Genomic DNA, 16,009 nt, shown 5'->3' with positions numbered 1-16,009 from the left:
AATTTATGCGTTTCAGATTTTAAGCTGTTTGTTTTACATATTTAATTTGACTTTATACCACCCTGATTTGTTAGAGTTTCCCATTTCCCAGTATTGGTCCAGGTTTAAAAGATTAGGGAAGTTAATATCATAGGATTATATTTAATATTCATCCCTAAGCACTGTTTTATATCATGCATCTTAGGGAAATTAATTTTGTTTTTGTGCCACACCCGGCAATGCTCGGGGTTACTCCTGGATATGCGCTCAGGAATTAATCCTGATGGTGCTCAGAGGACCATATGGGATGCTGGGGATTGAACCCCAGTCACGCAAGGCAAGCCCTATCTCTCAGGCCCCCAGAATTTATTTTTTTTTTGTATTTTTAGAAAAAATTACATTTCTGGGGGCCAGAAAAATAGTGCAAGGATTAAGGCACTTGCCTTGCATGAAGCCAGCCTTCATTTGATACTCAGTACTCCATATGGTCCCGTGAGCACTGTCACGAGTGCCCCCAAGCACAGAACCCGGACAGTCTCTAAGCACCACCTAGTATGGCCCTCAAATGAGCAAATGAAAGTGAGGGATTGAGCCATGTGACTATAAAATTCTTAGGATCACTTTGGCACATTTGGGCTCTCTTGTTCAGTTGTGGGTTTTTTTGGGTTTTTTTTTTTTTTTTTAAGGAAACCTCTTCACTTTCCGATGTCTGATCTCTTTTTAGAACTGATATTCTGACAGTTCGTGGACTTTGTTCTTATTGTTGTCGGTTTTGGCTTTTGGGCCAGACCGAGGAGTGAGCCCTGAGCACAGAGCCGGGAGTAACTCATGCTTATTCCTGGCTCTGTGCTCAAAGGTCACTCCTAGCCATGCTGAGGGGACCGTCTGAGGTGTCAGCGATGAAACCTGGGGAGGCCGGGGAGGACAGCAGGGAAGGACAGCAGGGCCAGCGCCTGTCCTCTGGACTGTCCTCCAGCCCCTGTGGAATCCTTTCTCGGTCCCGAATCCCTCGTTACCTTCCATTGGAAGGCCTAGATGCTCGTGGGCTGAAGCATCACCTCAGCTAGAGACAGTCTTGGCAGCTGCCACACACAGAGTTGGGGACACAGAGACACTGAGGGTCCGGGATGACAGGGGATCTTGCTGGGAGTCACACTTGGCTGTTTCTCCTGAGAATGCCTGGAGCAAGGAGATGCTCGGATAAGCTTGTTGAGCTCTGGAGAGAAAGAGCAAGACTTCAGAGAGTGATGGTACGTAGAAGTGTGATAAATCAGGGAGGGATGACCTTATAAATATGCATGTAAGCCGGGCTGTTCAGCTCACATTAATGACTTCGCCTATTATTTTTAAGTGTTAACTGGGGTGTATTAGACTTTGAATCTCGTACTGGAATGGAGACTCACTAGCTTGGAGAGTTGGCAGCTTTCCAGTATAAGGAGGATGATGTAATACATCATTTTTTGGTGGTAGTTGAATAGAGACTATTGAAATGACGACAGAATGTGATTATAGCTTCTTATGAAAACAACACTGCTTTTATTTTAATTTAAAATATTCCCATTTCTGGAATCTGAAGAGCTTTTAGTTCAGTTTTTTCCCCATTTATTTGAGTGAAGGCTTGGGGCTTTTTTTTTTCCCCGCACCCAGCAGTACCCAAAAGCTATTTTCAGCTTGGTTGTTGGATCACCATGTGGTTCCAGGTAACAGACTCGGGTCTTAGACATGCTGATCATTCAGGCCAGCACATTGGTTCATTCTCTGGCCCATGAATGGAGGATCTTAGCACTGCACTGTCATCTGTCATCCTGTTGTTCATTCATTTGCTCGAGCGGGCACCAGTAATGTCTCCATTGTGAGACTTGTTGTTACTGTTTTTGGCATATTGAATATACCATGAGGAGCTTGCCAGGCTCTGCCATGCAGGCGGGATATTCTCGGTAGCTTTCCAGGCTCTCCAAGAGGGACGGAGGAATCGAACCCGTGTTGGCAAATGCCCTACCCACTGGGCTATCTCGCCAGTCCAAATGGAAGATCTTAAGAAAGTAAATGGAGTAACAGTATTGTAAACCACAGTGCCTAAAAGGAAAATAGAAAAAAAAAAGTTGAGTGGGAGAGAGACTGGGGACATTGGTGGAGAGAAGTGAACACTAGTGAAGGAACTGGTGTTGGGACATTGTATGCCTGGAACTCCATCACAAATATCTTTTTGCAGGGGCCAGAGCGATAGTACAGCTGGTAGGGCGTTTGCCTTGCACACGGCCGACCCTGGTTCTATCCGCGTCATCCCATATGGTCTCCCAAGCAATGCCAGGAATAAGTCCTGAGTGCAGAGCCAGGAAGTAATCCCTGAGCATCACTGGTGTGGCCCTAAAAACAGAACAAACAAAGACACAAACAAAACCAAAACACAAATAGCTTTGTAACTTTGTAGTTCAAGGTAATTCCATTTAAAATTTCTTTCTGATTAAAAAAAAAACTTTTTTTTAATAGTCATTGGAAGTGCCATAATGTGGCTTAGTGGCAGAGTACATACCTTCCATGGGTGAGGTTCTGCATTCAGTCCCTAACACACGCAAGTACACTCACACAAAACACTGTATTGCAGTGGCCCGGAGAGATAGCACAGTGGTTAGTGCCCTTGCCGTGCATGCAGCCACCCTGCTTCCGTCCCTGTCACCACAGCGTCCGCTAAGAGGAAGCCCAGCCAAGTCAGGAGTAGCCCCTGAGCGCTGCTGGCCATGGAACAGGCTCTTCCCTCTCCCTGCCCGCCCCCCAACTAGGCTAATAGACCACCCCAAAACACCTAGAAGTCATCCAGCTCCGATCCCCCGGGACTGTCTAAATTCTGACTCCGAGCATACTGGGAATTTCAGCACTTTGGTACTTCAAGTCTCACTAAATGAGGGGTTAACACTGCCCCACGGGGCTCGGGAGCCAGCATAAATAAAGCATATTGCACTGGGGACGTTAGCAAGCCAACTCTTAATTTTGTTAGATACAGTATTAGTCAGGCTGGAGTGATAGCACAGTGGTAGGGCATTTGCCTTGCACACGGCAGACCCGGGTTCAATTCCTCCGCCCCTCTCGGAGAGCCTGGCAAGCTACAAGTATCCCGCCTACACAGCAGAGCCTGGCAAGCTACCCATGGTATATTCGATATGCCAAAAACAGTAACAAGTCTCAAGATGGAGACGTTACTGGTGCCCCCCCCCCCCGAGCAAACCGATGAGCAATGGGATGACAGTGACAGTGACAGTATAAGTCAACTAAAGTAAACTCGGTGACATCCAATCTTTTTTGAGGGCATGTCTGGGGCCTCACCCACCCGTGGTGCTCAGAAGCTTTCCCGGGCTCTGTGCTCAGGGATCAGCCCTGGTGGGGCTCAGGGTCAAAGCAGCTGTACTATTCGGTCCTCGGCTTCAGCGGGCAGTGAAAGGCTTTCTCTGGTTCCACCTTACGGCTCAGCGTAATGAAAACATCACTTCCCTCAGACTCTTCTCCTTGTTTCTAATTGTGTCTTCTGAGGTGCCTAAAATAAATTTAAAGGGCTGAGAGATACCACGGGGATGAAGGCCAGTGTGCCCCAAACCTCATTGCATTCCACCCTTCTCCCCCCAAAAAAAATGATGAAGCAAAGAGTGCTGGTCACGAATATTTAGGCTCAGCCACCAGAGCAAGGCCGGGGAGGGCTCAGAGGCACAAAATCTGGAAGGAGAACTTGGTTCCAGTGTTGTCGCTTTCTGGGTGACTTTGCTGAACTTCGTAACGTTTCCCTTTCTCACTCAGGAAGTCGAGGTAACAATACCTACCAGGAGACCATCAAATGTTGGGTCCCTGGGAAGGTTAAGTGAGAAAAGCATGTAAGTGCCTGTATTTCAGCGCTCGTAATTGCAGTAAATGGGGGTAACCGCTGGCCCACACAGTGATGCGGGAGTGGCCAGTCACAGTGTTTGTTCATCCTGCCTGCCTGGTATTTTACATTTGTAAAATCCTCCACTAGTATTTTGAGATGTCACTTTGATCTTGCAGCTTCTCTGAAGTGATGCAGTTTTTGTCTAGGATTTTTTATTTATTGTATCTCAGCTTCCGAGAGGCCTGGCACTTGCCACTCAGGTATTCTCTGTTTCCCCCTGGAGCTTCTCTTAGCAGAGGACCAGGCACTGTTCAATAATGACATTCAGATTCCCCGTGTCCGCCTCCCAAGGCCCATTTCCCGCCAGGCCCCAGGGACCGCTGTATTTGCACCCGAAGGTTTCAGATTGGCCACTTGCTGCAGGGTGTCCCCCCCATCCCGCCCCTGAGACCCCCAGTTTTCTGCAGCACGCGGTGGTCCCTGGGCCTGGGTGAATGCTGTCTTTTGTCCCTGCAGCCTCTGCAGTCCTTGTCCCTGGCCGACTCCAAGCTCAAGACGGACGTCACCATCATCATCAATGCCCTGGGGAGCAACACGTCTCTGACCAAAGTGGACATCAGCGGGAACGCCATGGGGGACATGGGCGCTAAGATGCTGGCCAAGGCCCTGCAGATCAACACCAAGCTCAGGTAGGCGGGGCAGAGCCCAAACACTCCTCTGAATGGTGCCTCTGGTGAGGTCGGCCTGGCCGGGCACTGTCGTCATTTCCTGCTTCCTGTCAGACTGAGGCTGGGATGCTGGGAATGGAACCCAGGTAGGCCTCATGCAAGGCAAACTCCCTACCCTCTGTGTCATGGCTCCAAACCCTTTGTTGTTGTTTTTTTGGTGTGGTTTTTTTTTTTTATTTTTTTTTTATTGGGCTGGAGCCATAGTACAGCAGGTAGGGCATTAGCCTTGCACATGGCCGATCCGGGTCCGATTCCTCCACCCCTCTTTTAGAGCCCGGCAAGAGTATCCCACCCGCAATGCAGAGCCTGGCAAGCTACCCGTGGCATATTTGATATGCCAAAAACATTAACAAGTCTCACAATGGAGACGTTACTGGTGCCTGCTCTAGCAAATCAATGAACAATGGGATGACAGTGACAGTTCTTTATTATTTTATTTTTATAAAGTTGTTCACAATAAGTTATTACATTTAATATTCCAACACTGGTCCCACCACCATTATACCTTCCCATCACCATATTTCTAATGTTTCCATTCCAACCCCCATAGCCTGCCCCACAGCAGGACCTAAATAATCTATTTTGTATCACTTGTTATGAAGAATCCTCTAAAAATGATCCCAAAAAGTCTCCTTAGAGGGAAGTCTGTGAAGATTGTTGTATCTCACCCTGGAGCCATTAAAGCACCTGTCTCGGTGTGGTGCATCTTCTGTGGGAGAATTGTGTCCTCTCTTCCCGAGCATCTGACCGGGGGTGTGATTTGATTTTCCCACAGGACTGTGATCTGGGACAAGAACAACATCACGGCACAAGGCTTTCAGGACATCGCCGTAGCGCTGGAAAAGTAAGTTCCCGGGAAGACCTTTCTGGAAAAACACAGCAGAAACCAGGGTGTCTGTGCTCTCTGTGGGGTGACACAGGCCGTGGTGGGGGTGGCAGTAACCCATGTTCCTGCCTGTCACGTGACTGTACTTCACACACATCGCACTATTTTTTAATTGAATCACCGTGAGATGCAGCTACAGAGCTTTCATGACTGAGTTTCAGTCACACAGTGATCACTCATGCCTCCACCATGTGCATTTTCCACCACCAATGTCCCCAGTATCCCTCCCGCCACCCCCACCCCAACGCACCCCCTGCCTCTGTGGCAGGCACCTTCCTTCTTACTCTCTTTCCTTTTGGGCATCACGGTTTGCAATACAGACACTAGCGGCCATCACGTTTGGTCCTGAGTCTGCTTCCAGATATCGCACGTTTTTGTTTGGGGGAGCTACGCAGTGCTGGGGACTGGGCCCAGCGCCCTGCCTAGAGAGGACACGCCAGGCCTTCGGGTCACCTTCCCTGTGGGGCAGTACCCGGACCCCAGGTCTTTCTCGTGCAGACATGTGCCCCAGCCTTCTGAGCTCTCTGGACCCCCATATCTCCCTCCTCATCACCTTTGTCTTTGGTATTTGGGCCCCACCTGATAGTACTCAGGGCTTACTCCTGGGTCTGTGCTCAGGAATCACTCCTGGATTCCCAGCTCAGGAATGCTGGGGATCGAACCCGGGTTGGCTGCCTGCAAGCTACAGACTGTCTTGCTGGCCCAGGATCTCCCTTTAGTTATCCATTGACGGTGTCAAGCAATTGTGTTGCTGTTATTTTTTTTAGCCACCTAAGTGTTGATTTCCTTTTTTTTTTTTTAGGTGAAGCAAAATAGGTTTTTTTTAGTCTTAATTTTTTATTGACTCATCACGAGATAGAGCATTACACATCTGTTCATGGTAGCTGGGTTTCAGTCATACAATGTTCCCACACCTGACCCTCTACCAGTGTGATTTCCCAACACCAGTGTCCCCAGTTTCCCTCCTATCACCCCCCGCCTCAGCCTGTTATCTCTTTGGCAGGCATCTCTCTCTTCCTCTGCAAAATAGTTTCATTAAAGAAAATTTAGGGAGATTGGAGGGGAGAGGAAGGAAGAGTGATTGGGTGTTTGTGATAGAGTGTGTGCTTTCTGAGAGTAGGCAAAGCCTGGTTGACATTTTTAAGCAGTAGTGTGTGTGTGTGTGTGTGTGTGTACATATATATGCATATATTTAATGTAAGCGTTGTACTTTGTTTTGGACATAATGTTATCAGACACAGTAAGCTATGACATAATATTTTGTTTGTTTGGGTTTGGTCTTTGGTACTCAGGTACTCTGAGATACTCAGGCTTACTCCTGGTGGGGTCGGGGAACCCTATGAGATGTTGGCATTCGAACTCAGATTGGCCACGAGCAAGGCCAGCGCCTTGCCCCAGTACCGTTGCTCCGGCCTCCAGTATAGTATAGCGTTAGCGTAACTCTTGCGGGCACTGGGAAGGCAGAACTGGGTGTAACTCGTGTGATCACAGCACTTGCCTGATGGTGATGGTCTAGAACCTCCCGCCGCATCCCTGCCGTGTGTCTGCAGGGGGGCCTCCGGGGAGGCTGCTTGGAGCCTTGCTCCCTCCGCCCCGGGAGTCTGTCCCTCTCTCCCAGGTCTTACATTTATTCCAGGAGGATGGCTGTGGCCCCCGTGGAGAGAAGAAAACAAGTCCAGAGGATAAGAATGACATTGATACGTGACGAGCCTCGGTCTGACTGACGCTCGTCCTCCCCGTGAAAGGTTGACTTCATCCCCTGAGTGACTCGGGCCGCCTGCAGTGATCTTAGTCACTTAGTCTTTCCTGTCAGCCGGGAAAATGGTGACAGAACCATGGCTGCAAAAGTACCAGATATTGGATTCTTTTTTAAAATTTTTAAATTTTTTTTATTTTATAAATTAGTTCACAATATTTGATTACATTTAATATTCAGACACCAATCCCACCACCATGACACCTTCCCACCTCCATATTTCTGGTGTTTCCATCCCGAACCCCAACCCCTGCCCCAAAGCAGAACAGAAATAATATATTTTGTATTGTTTGCTATGAAAAACTGCTGAAAATGCTCCAAAAATGTTTGCTTAGAGGAAAGAGTGTGGAGATTGTTGTATTTCACCCAGGGGTCATTAAACCCTTCTATAAGAGATCAGTAACATGTTGTTAAAGGTTGAGCCTTGTGTGCTTATATATATATGTAAAATATATACTATATATATATACACACATATATATGTAAAAAAGAAATACTTCCCTGTAAGGTTGGTTGCCTCCTATTTTGAACCCCATCAAGTGGGGTGCGGTACTTCTTGGAGAACGTGTGGTGTGTGGTCTAAAGTGTCCATGAATAGGTTCACTCGTGGGTGAGGCTCAGCCCAGGCGTGTGGAGAGCGGCCGAGAGTGTGGCAGCAGTTGAGTTCTGGAGGTTTTCAGCTGCCGGGGCTGGGTCCCTTGGGGCAGGGAGGGTTCCACCCGCCCCCCCCCTCCAGGGCGCCCTGAGTGAAAGAGCCTGGCGTGGGGTCCAGCAGCACGGTCACGGCGAGTGTCGTGTTATGCTCCCGTCCGGGAGAGAAGGACGGGACACTCCTATCTGATTCTTTCTGAGCGTCCCCGTCTTCCTATGGCTTTCTCGAGGCACTGGGTTCCAGAGCAGTCAAAGTAAAGGGTCGCAAACAGGCTGGGTAGCAAACAGGCTGTCGAGGTGGGTCTCCGGGGCCCTCGTTGTTGGGGTGTTTTGCAGATTCTCCCCCTGCGGGACGCCTCCGGGGTGAGCGCGGGGTGTGTGGGTGGGCTGGAGGCCCGGATTCGGGGTCTGCTCTCTACTCCCGTCCCAGCTCCAGCATTCGCAAATTCGGATCTCACCCTTTCAGCCCTCGCTTCAGTAACGCATGAGAGTGCGGCCCGATGCTTTTTAAGTATCTTCTCTGGCTTGCTGGCCCCCCAGCCCCCGCTCCTGTCGCTGCCAGAAACCTCCACGCAGAATCCTTTCCTTCCAGTTCGCTGCACTTGGATGCTCCCGGCCCGTCCGCCCCGCTGACGGTGCAGCGGGCCAGGAAGCCCTGATTTGCCTTTCAGGGAAGCCAAGAATGCGTGTACAGCCAACACCCCAGATAGAGGGGGGCCGTGCCCCCAGCCATGCTCTGCCCAGGGGCTGGGGTCAGACCACATCCGCTTCCAACAGAACCGGGCCTCTGGTCTGATCAAAACGGGAGGAGAGGGGCTGGAGCAATAGCACAGTAGGTAGGGCGTTTGCCTTGCACGCGGCCGACCTGGGTTCGATTCCCAGCATCCCATATGGTCCTGTGAGTACCACCTGGAGCAATTCCTGAGTGCAGAGCCAGGAATAACCCCTGTGCACTGCCAGGTGTGACCCAAAAAGCAAAAAAAAAAAAAAAAAAGGGAGGAGGCCAAGGAACACCTCCAGAGCAGGCAGGAAGATGTATTGTCTTCTAGTTTCAGGAGGACGGCTCTCTTACACCATCCTGAGGGAGCTTTATGAAAATAATTCCAGGGGGGGTGAAAATGAAATAGGTGGTATTGTTTTTGTTTTGTTTGGGGGCTACACCACCCATGCTCAGGACATATCCCTGACTCTGCACTCAGGATTCACTCTGAGTGGAGCTCCGGGCACGTTGTGAGGTGCCATGGATCAAACCGGGATGATCACATGTGAAGCGAAACAGCTCGCTGCCCACTGAAACCCGGGTTCTGGCCCTAGAGAAATAAATCTTGTCTTTGCTGCTTTTTATCTGCTGCAGGCACTCACACACTTGGCATACGTGATGAAAACTTTCCTTCTAGTTGGTCATCCCCATCAAGATGATGACCCTTATTAAGATAATTCTTTTCTTTGTTATTTCTCCACGCCTAAGACTGTATTTTAGGGATGAGTAATGGTTTATGCAGCGGGGGAGGGGGAGGCACGCTCAGTGGCCCTAGCCACGGCGTTGGGAGCAGGGCTGCTTTTTGTTTAGAGACAGAAAATCAGCCAACTGGCCTTCCCGAGCCCTAGGAGAACCGGCCAAGTGCCTCCCCGTGAGTCATTCTTCCTGAGCGTCTCCTAGAGAGCAGGACAGATGTCTTTGCGGGTGGGAGAAAGAAGGCATCTCAGTGCCAGGAGGGGTAAAGGCAGGGGTGCAGGTGGGCCCAGTCTCCACACCTGGCTGTTGGCCTCCAGGTCAGGCTCAAAGGCCGGGATGAGGATGCAGCCCCGTGAGCTCACCTTGCCCCGGCCTGCCTGTGCTGCCCTTCTAGCTGGTCAGTGCCCTCCACTGCTGCTTCTTGCTGAACTGCTCTCCCGCCATCTTTCTAGAGGTGGTCCCTCCTCTTGGATTAGTTTATGTCCAAGTCTGAATACATCATTTCTGTGCCAGCTAATTTCCTGGCTCTGTGAGCAAGCGTTTGGTTGGGAATTTGGATTTGCTCTTACAGTTAATGGGCTAGAGCGATAGCACAGTGGTAGGGCGTTCGCCTTGCATGTGGCCAACCTGGGTTCAGTTCCTCCACCCCTCTTGGAGAGCCCAGCAAGCTACTGAGAGTATGTCACCCTCACGGCAGAGCCTGGCTAGCTACCTAATGGCGTATTCAATGTGCCAAAAACAGTAACAACAAGTCTCACAATGGAGACGTTACTGGTGCCCGGTCGAGCAAATAGATGAGCAACAGGATGACAATGACAATGACTCTTACAGTTGGGAATTGGCTGCTCCATGTAGTACGGTCACATCTGCTGGTCATGAGTGGCCAAGGAGCAGGTGATGGTTGGTCTCTCCCACACCCCTCCCCACCCTGTCAGGCTTTCTCTCTGCTCACTGTCTCTTTCTGGACCCACTTGAAAACTTCTGCCCTGGATGGAATTAAACACTAAAAACCAGAACCATGTTCCTTCAAAGTTCTGTTGACTCTGTTCATTTCCTAGGCTGTCCACCTGGATTCTAGAACATGCACAGTCCAGGGGCCTAAAATGGTCTGGTGGTCTCAAGTTCTAAGACGTTCTGGCTGCTGTCTTTTTGGCCTTTAAAAATGAGGGCTTTGAGGGTGCAAAAAAGCACAGTAGAAATGACATCTGCACCTGTATGTTCATTGCAGCACTGTTCACAATAGCCAGTATCTGGAAACAACCCGAGTACCCGAGAACAGATGACTGGTTAAAGAAACTTTAGTACAGCTACACAATGGAATACTATGCAGCAGTTAGGAAAGATGAAGGCATGAAATTTACTTATAAGTGGATGGCCATGGAGAGTATCATGCTAAGTGAAATGAGTCAGAAAGAGAGGAACAGATATAGAATGACTGCACTCATTTGTGGAATATAAAACAACATAATATTAGACTGACACTCAAGGACGGTAGAGACAAGGGCCAGGAATATTTCTTCATAGTTGGAAGCCTGCCTCAGGAGCTGGGGGAGAAGGCAGCTGGGATAAAGAAGGGATCACTAAGTCAATGATAGTTGGAGGGATTGTTCGGGATGGGAGATGTGTGCTGAAAGTAGATAAAGGACCAAGCGTGATGGCCTCTCAGTATCTATATTGCAAACCATAATGGCCCAAAGTAGAGAGAGAGTATAGAGGAAATTGTCTGCTATAGAGGCAGGGGAAGGGGGGGCAGGGGGCAGAGGGTGGGGGAGGGGGGCCGGGGGACTATTGGTGGCAATGGTGGTGGAGAATGTGCACTGGTGGAGGGATGGGTGTTCAATCATTGTATGACTGAAACTCAAACATGAAAGCTTTGTGACTGTATCTCACAATGATTCAAATTTTAAAAAATGACGGTTAAATAAAGGTATTAGGAAGTGATTTTTAAATATACACGTATTCTTCTTTTTCTAGGAACTACACATTGAGATTTATGCCCATTCCTATGTATGATGCTTCTCAAGCCCTAAAAACAAACCCCGAGAAGACCGAAGAGGCTCTGCAGAAGGTATTGAGGTGTCGACAGCTTCATGGTCCCAGACTAATGTTTGAATTGATTATGTTAGCTTTCAAGGTCTGAATGGTACTTGGTGTTTTGCAAGACTTTTTTTCCCCACAGTTGCTAGTTTTCTGTTCTTGTTTGTTTGTTTGTTTTTGTTTTGGGGTCACTCCCAATACTCAAGAGTCACTCCTGTCTGCTCTCAGGATTTAGCCCTGGAGGTGCTGGGAAACCCTTTGGAATACAGGGATTGAACTCAAGTCAGCCGCATGCAAGGCAAACGCCCCACCCACTGTACTATCACTCCAACCCCAATAAAGCTCATTTTCTTAGCGCAGATCACTTCACGCTTGACCATAGCAGAAATGAAAAAATAAGGACAATTCGAACTGTCGTGAAATTGAAGTGAGGACAGTAAGAGCCTTTTGGCATCAACACTCCATCCCTTGGAGAGCGTGTGCAGCTGAGTATCAGCTTGGTCCCCTTTTGCCTCCGCAGATGACCCTCCATCCCTCCTGCATGGAGGATCCAGGGTGTTGGTGCCATCTCTCCTCGCCATCTTTATCTGTGACTCTTAAGTCCACATCCGTTTCCGTGGCCTTTCTGTAAACCTGGGGTGGGTGGTTTCTTCCCCCTTCAAAATCCAACATTTTCTGCGTGGAAGGTGCCCCGGGAAGGACTTCCTGTTTCTCCTCCACCTTCAGTCTTTGTTTTCTATGGTTAGGGCTGTCATTCTCCCCGTTTTCACATAGCTCCCACCCACAGAAGCCTTTCCGCCGTGACCCCGATGGACCTGGGGCTCACCACTTCTCACACGGTCATATTCGCCTCCTCTTGTCTGTTGTCCATATTGCAATAAAAAATAGGCATCTAGGGCTGGAGCGATAGCACAGCGAGTAGGGTGGTTGCCTTGCACGTGGCCAACCCAGGTTCGATTCTCAGCATTCCATATGGTCCTCTGAGCACAGCCAGGAGTAATTCCTGAGTGCAGAGCCAGGAGTAACCCCTGAGCAACCCAAAGAAGAACAACAACAACAAAAAGGCACCTTAGGAATTAGTAACTCAGTGATCAGGCTCATACTTTGTCTGATGAGGCCCCAGGTTTGATTGCCTACAAGCGTGGTGGCCATCACCCCCTGCCGTTTTCTAACTCCCTAACCATCTTATTTCAGAGTAAAGTTTTTATCTATTCAAACTCTCTCATCCGTCCCTCTCCAGTGACTTTTACAATTAATCCTGGCCTGAGAGTCTGTCCTGGACGAGTCTGCTGCCCGCCACCCGCCCCATTTCTGACTGACCCTTACTTTGGGCTTTCCCCCTCCCTCCCCGCCTCCCAGGGAATTTGCCAGAAAAGCAAATTCTTGAGCCTCACATCCTGGGGCCCAACACCCTTTATCCCCCCTACGCTTATCTGGTTGTCGGGCTGTGGACGCCCTGCCCTTATCTGTGTGATTCTCGTGCCTTCCGCACCAGGCTGCCTGTCTGTCTCGATGGAAACCAAGTGTCGGCCTTTCTGTGGAAGACTTCTCAGCCCCTCTCTTCCCCGAGGGGGAGATCTCAGAATTCCCTCGGATCCCGGTCATTAGCCTTGTGATACTGTTTTGAGTCACCTGCTTCATTATATTTTTCTCTGAGAGAACTGTGAGCCCCTCGACTGCAGAATCTAGGTACTTCCCTCGTTTATTCTCAGCTGAGGACTGGAGCCATAGCACAACGGGTAGAGCATTTGCCTTGCACACGGTCAACCTGGGTTCGATTCTTCTGTCCCTCTCAGAGAGCTCGGCAAGCTACTCGGGAGAGTATCCCGCCTGCATGGCAGAGCCTGGCAATTCGTGGCGTATTCGATATGCCAGAAACAGTAACAACAAGTCTCACAATGGAGACGTTACTGGTGCCTGCACATGCAAATCGATGAACAAAGGGACGACAGTGCTACAGTGCTATCCTCCGCTGCTAGCCGTGTGCCCGGGCATACGTGTTTGATCTCTCCATGTGTTGAATGAAAGGGAATATAACCGTGAATCCGGGGATGAAACGCTGTACTGGGACAAAAGATTCAAAGTCGGATCGCACTAAACCAAACCCTGTCCAACTTTGAAACTTGTTTTTTTTTAAACAAGACTCTTGGTTCCTCATTTTTCTGAACTTCCATTTCTTCATCTTAAGATAAAGCTAGATACTAACTCTGTTTAGCAGACACGGCAACTGGTAACCACTGGGTATGTGACTCTGGAAAGCTTTGAAAAATGCTTCACAGAGATTAGCCCATGTAATCTCTAAACCGACAGAGTAGGTTCTGGTATGTCCCCATTTTACAGATAAGAAACTGAAGGGAAGGGAGACTGAGTCATTTGCCTGAGGTAACCGTGAGGATCAGATGATAGAGTATATACATAACAGAATAAAGCAGCATTCAGACAGGAATATCCTTTTCCCAAAAAATGAGGCAGAGTAAGGAAAAGCAGATTTTAGAGAAGCTGGTTGCTTGGTTTCTGATCTGATGTAAAGAGCTTAAAAGCCATTCCTCCCCCCATCTGTACCACAGGGAAAAAAGGCCACACAAAGACAATCGCTGACTTTGCTTAGTTTTGGTGGAGTCTTCAGGGTACAAGGCAGACTTTCTGCCCAGAAACTAAAGAGATGGGCCTTGAGAGAATCTTGGTGAACGGAGTTGAGCTGGAGACTTTGGGGCACGCATGGGTACATGCTCATAGTAACGGATGGCTTGCGGTCAGTCGTTTATTTATTTATTTATTTTTAATTGAATCACTGTGAGACACAGTTACAAAGCTTTCATGATTGAGTTTCAGTCATACAATGATCGAACACCCATCCCTCACCAGTGTACATTTCCACCACTAATGTCCCCAGTATCCCTCCCCTGACCCCCATCCCACCCTCCCCCTGCCTCTATGGCGGACAGTTTCTCTCTGACTCTCTCTCTACTTATGGGCATTATGTTTGCAAAACAGACACTGAGAAGCTGTCATGTTTGGTCCTTTATCTACCTTCAGCACGCATCTCCCATCCCTCCAACGATCCCTCCAACGTCAGTAGTTTAGGGGCTAAAACCCTCTGGGAACTCTTTAGAGAGACTTTGACTCTTCCAATGATTTCACCTCCAGGAGCCCCACCTGGTTGTCATATCAGAGACTGGAGAAAACGCCCCTTGTTTGGGGGGAGAGGAAGGGAAAAGTAACCCTGAGCATCCTGTTCTACGTCGCAAAGGCCCCTTAGAGAATCCGTTCCATCAAAGGCTTCATTTATCGTGGGTGAGGTCTTCCAAGTCTTAATAGCCTTCCTGCTTCTTCATTGAAGGTAGGAAAAGCAAGAATACACCAACAAACAGCTCTGCACAGCCTGGCCCCGGGACACAGAATAACAAAAATGAAAACAGGCCTGCCAAAAAGAAAAAAAATAACAAATGTAACCCTAAGATAGTAAAGTGCTTTCTCTAACTGGATTACTACTGAACTTCACTAGAAGACACTATTTAAAAAGGAGTTTCTAGGGAAGCTCCAAAACCAGTGGCGAGACAAAAACAAATTTATTCTAAGAAACTCAAGCCGTGGGCACGTACAGCTGTGTGCAGCCAGCATTCCGGACACCCCGTTTACCACAGTGACATGAAACTAATGACCGTAGTTCCTGTTACCAGATGCATCATACCCTGCTTCCAGAAATGACAAGGCCTGCTAAAAGGCCTGAAAAATAGCAAACATCACCACCAGACTCAGTGACAGAGATTGGGGAAATTATCAAACAGAGAAATTAAATGAACTCGACCTAACAGGCTCTTAGAAAAGCCTGAAAACACGCAAGAACAGACAAGTAGGCACGTGATATGAAGTGTCGAGAGGGATACTGCAAGGCAGCATCAGAAAGGGTTGTCGAGGACCAGGAACACTGTAAGAGACCGGTGATCTGAGCTTACATTTTAGTGCAATTTTTCCGCTGCTATTACTGTGCTTTCACATACTTAGAAATTCATTGTTACAAAACTTAATTCTCTGGAAAAAAATGTCCTCTTTAATTCTGTTTTACTAACACACAATACTGCCGTCTCTGCTCAATGCTGCTTTTAAATAGCAAGATATTGGTACTTAATAAGCTTCTTTGTATGCACTTTTCCTCAGTGAGACTGGAGACTCTCTAACCTGGCTCTAGCCTGTCCCCTGGAGCGCCCTCTGCTGCTCAGGGGTAGTATCAAACCTCACAGGGACCTGCTAGTCCTTTTTTTCAGTTAACCTAAGCTGGGCCGGCCTTCCTTCGATCAGAGTTGATAAGGCTTTCTTGGACCGGAGGGCTTCATGGAAGAAAAGAATTGCCGTTATTCTAAGATGTAAATACTTTCAGTGGTGACACCCATGTGACAGACATTACAGACATTTCCACATTGCGACTCTTCCTTCTAGCACTGGTTCTTGAGGGGAATTAAAGAACTTTTGTGGTTGTGTTTGGGGGCACACCTGGTGATGCTCAGGGGTTACTCCTGGCTCTGCTCGCAGGCATCACTCCTGGCGGGGCTCAGGGAAGCATATGGGATGCCAGGAATTGAACTCATTTCAAGAAAAATGCCCTATCGCTATACTATTGCTCTGGCCCTTTAGATCTTTTAATTAATTTGAAAATAATTAATTA

At 48.6% G+C, this 16,009-nt stretch overlaps 1 protein-coding gene across 9 annotated transcripts in view; it reads left to right on the top strand.

Annotated features, from left to right (window-relative positions):
- CARMIL1 (capping protein regulator and myosin 1 linker 1) overlaps window positions 1-16,009 on the top strand; it is a 349,297-nt gene that overhangs the window by 237,381 nt on the left and 95,907 nt on the right. For all 9 annotated transcript variants that reach the window (XM_055126005.1, XM_055126002.1, XM_055126001.1 and 6 more), the window contains exons 21-23: window positions 4,349-4,521; window positions 5,336-5,404; window positions 11,284-11,377. In XM_055126005.1, coding sequence (XP_054981980.1) covers window positions 4,349-4,521; window positions 5,336-5,404; window positions 11,284-11,377 — 336 coding nt within the window. The remainder of the gene's footprint in view (window positions 1-4,348; window positions 4,522-5,335; window positions 5,405-11,283; window positions 11,378-16,009) is intronic.

The sequence above is a fragment of the Sorex araneus genome, chromosome 2, assembly GCF_027595985.1.
Source record: "Sorex araneus isolate mSorAra2 chromosome 2, mSorAra2.pri, whole genome shotgun sequence".
NCBI lineage: Eukaryota > Metazoa > Chordata > Mammalia > Eulipotyphla > Soricidae > Sorex > Sorex araneus.
The sequence above is the reverse complement of the archived record's forward strand: the minus strand, read 5'-3'. Positions and strand labels throughout refer to the sequence as shown.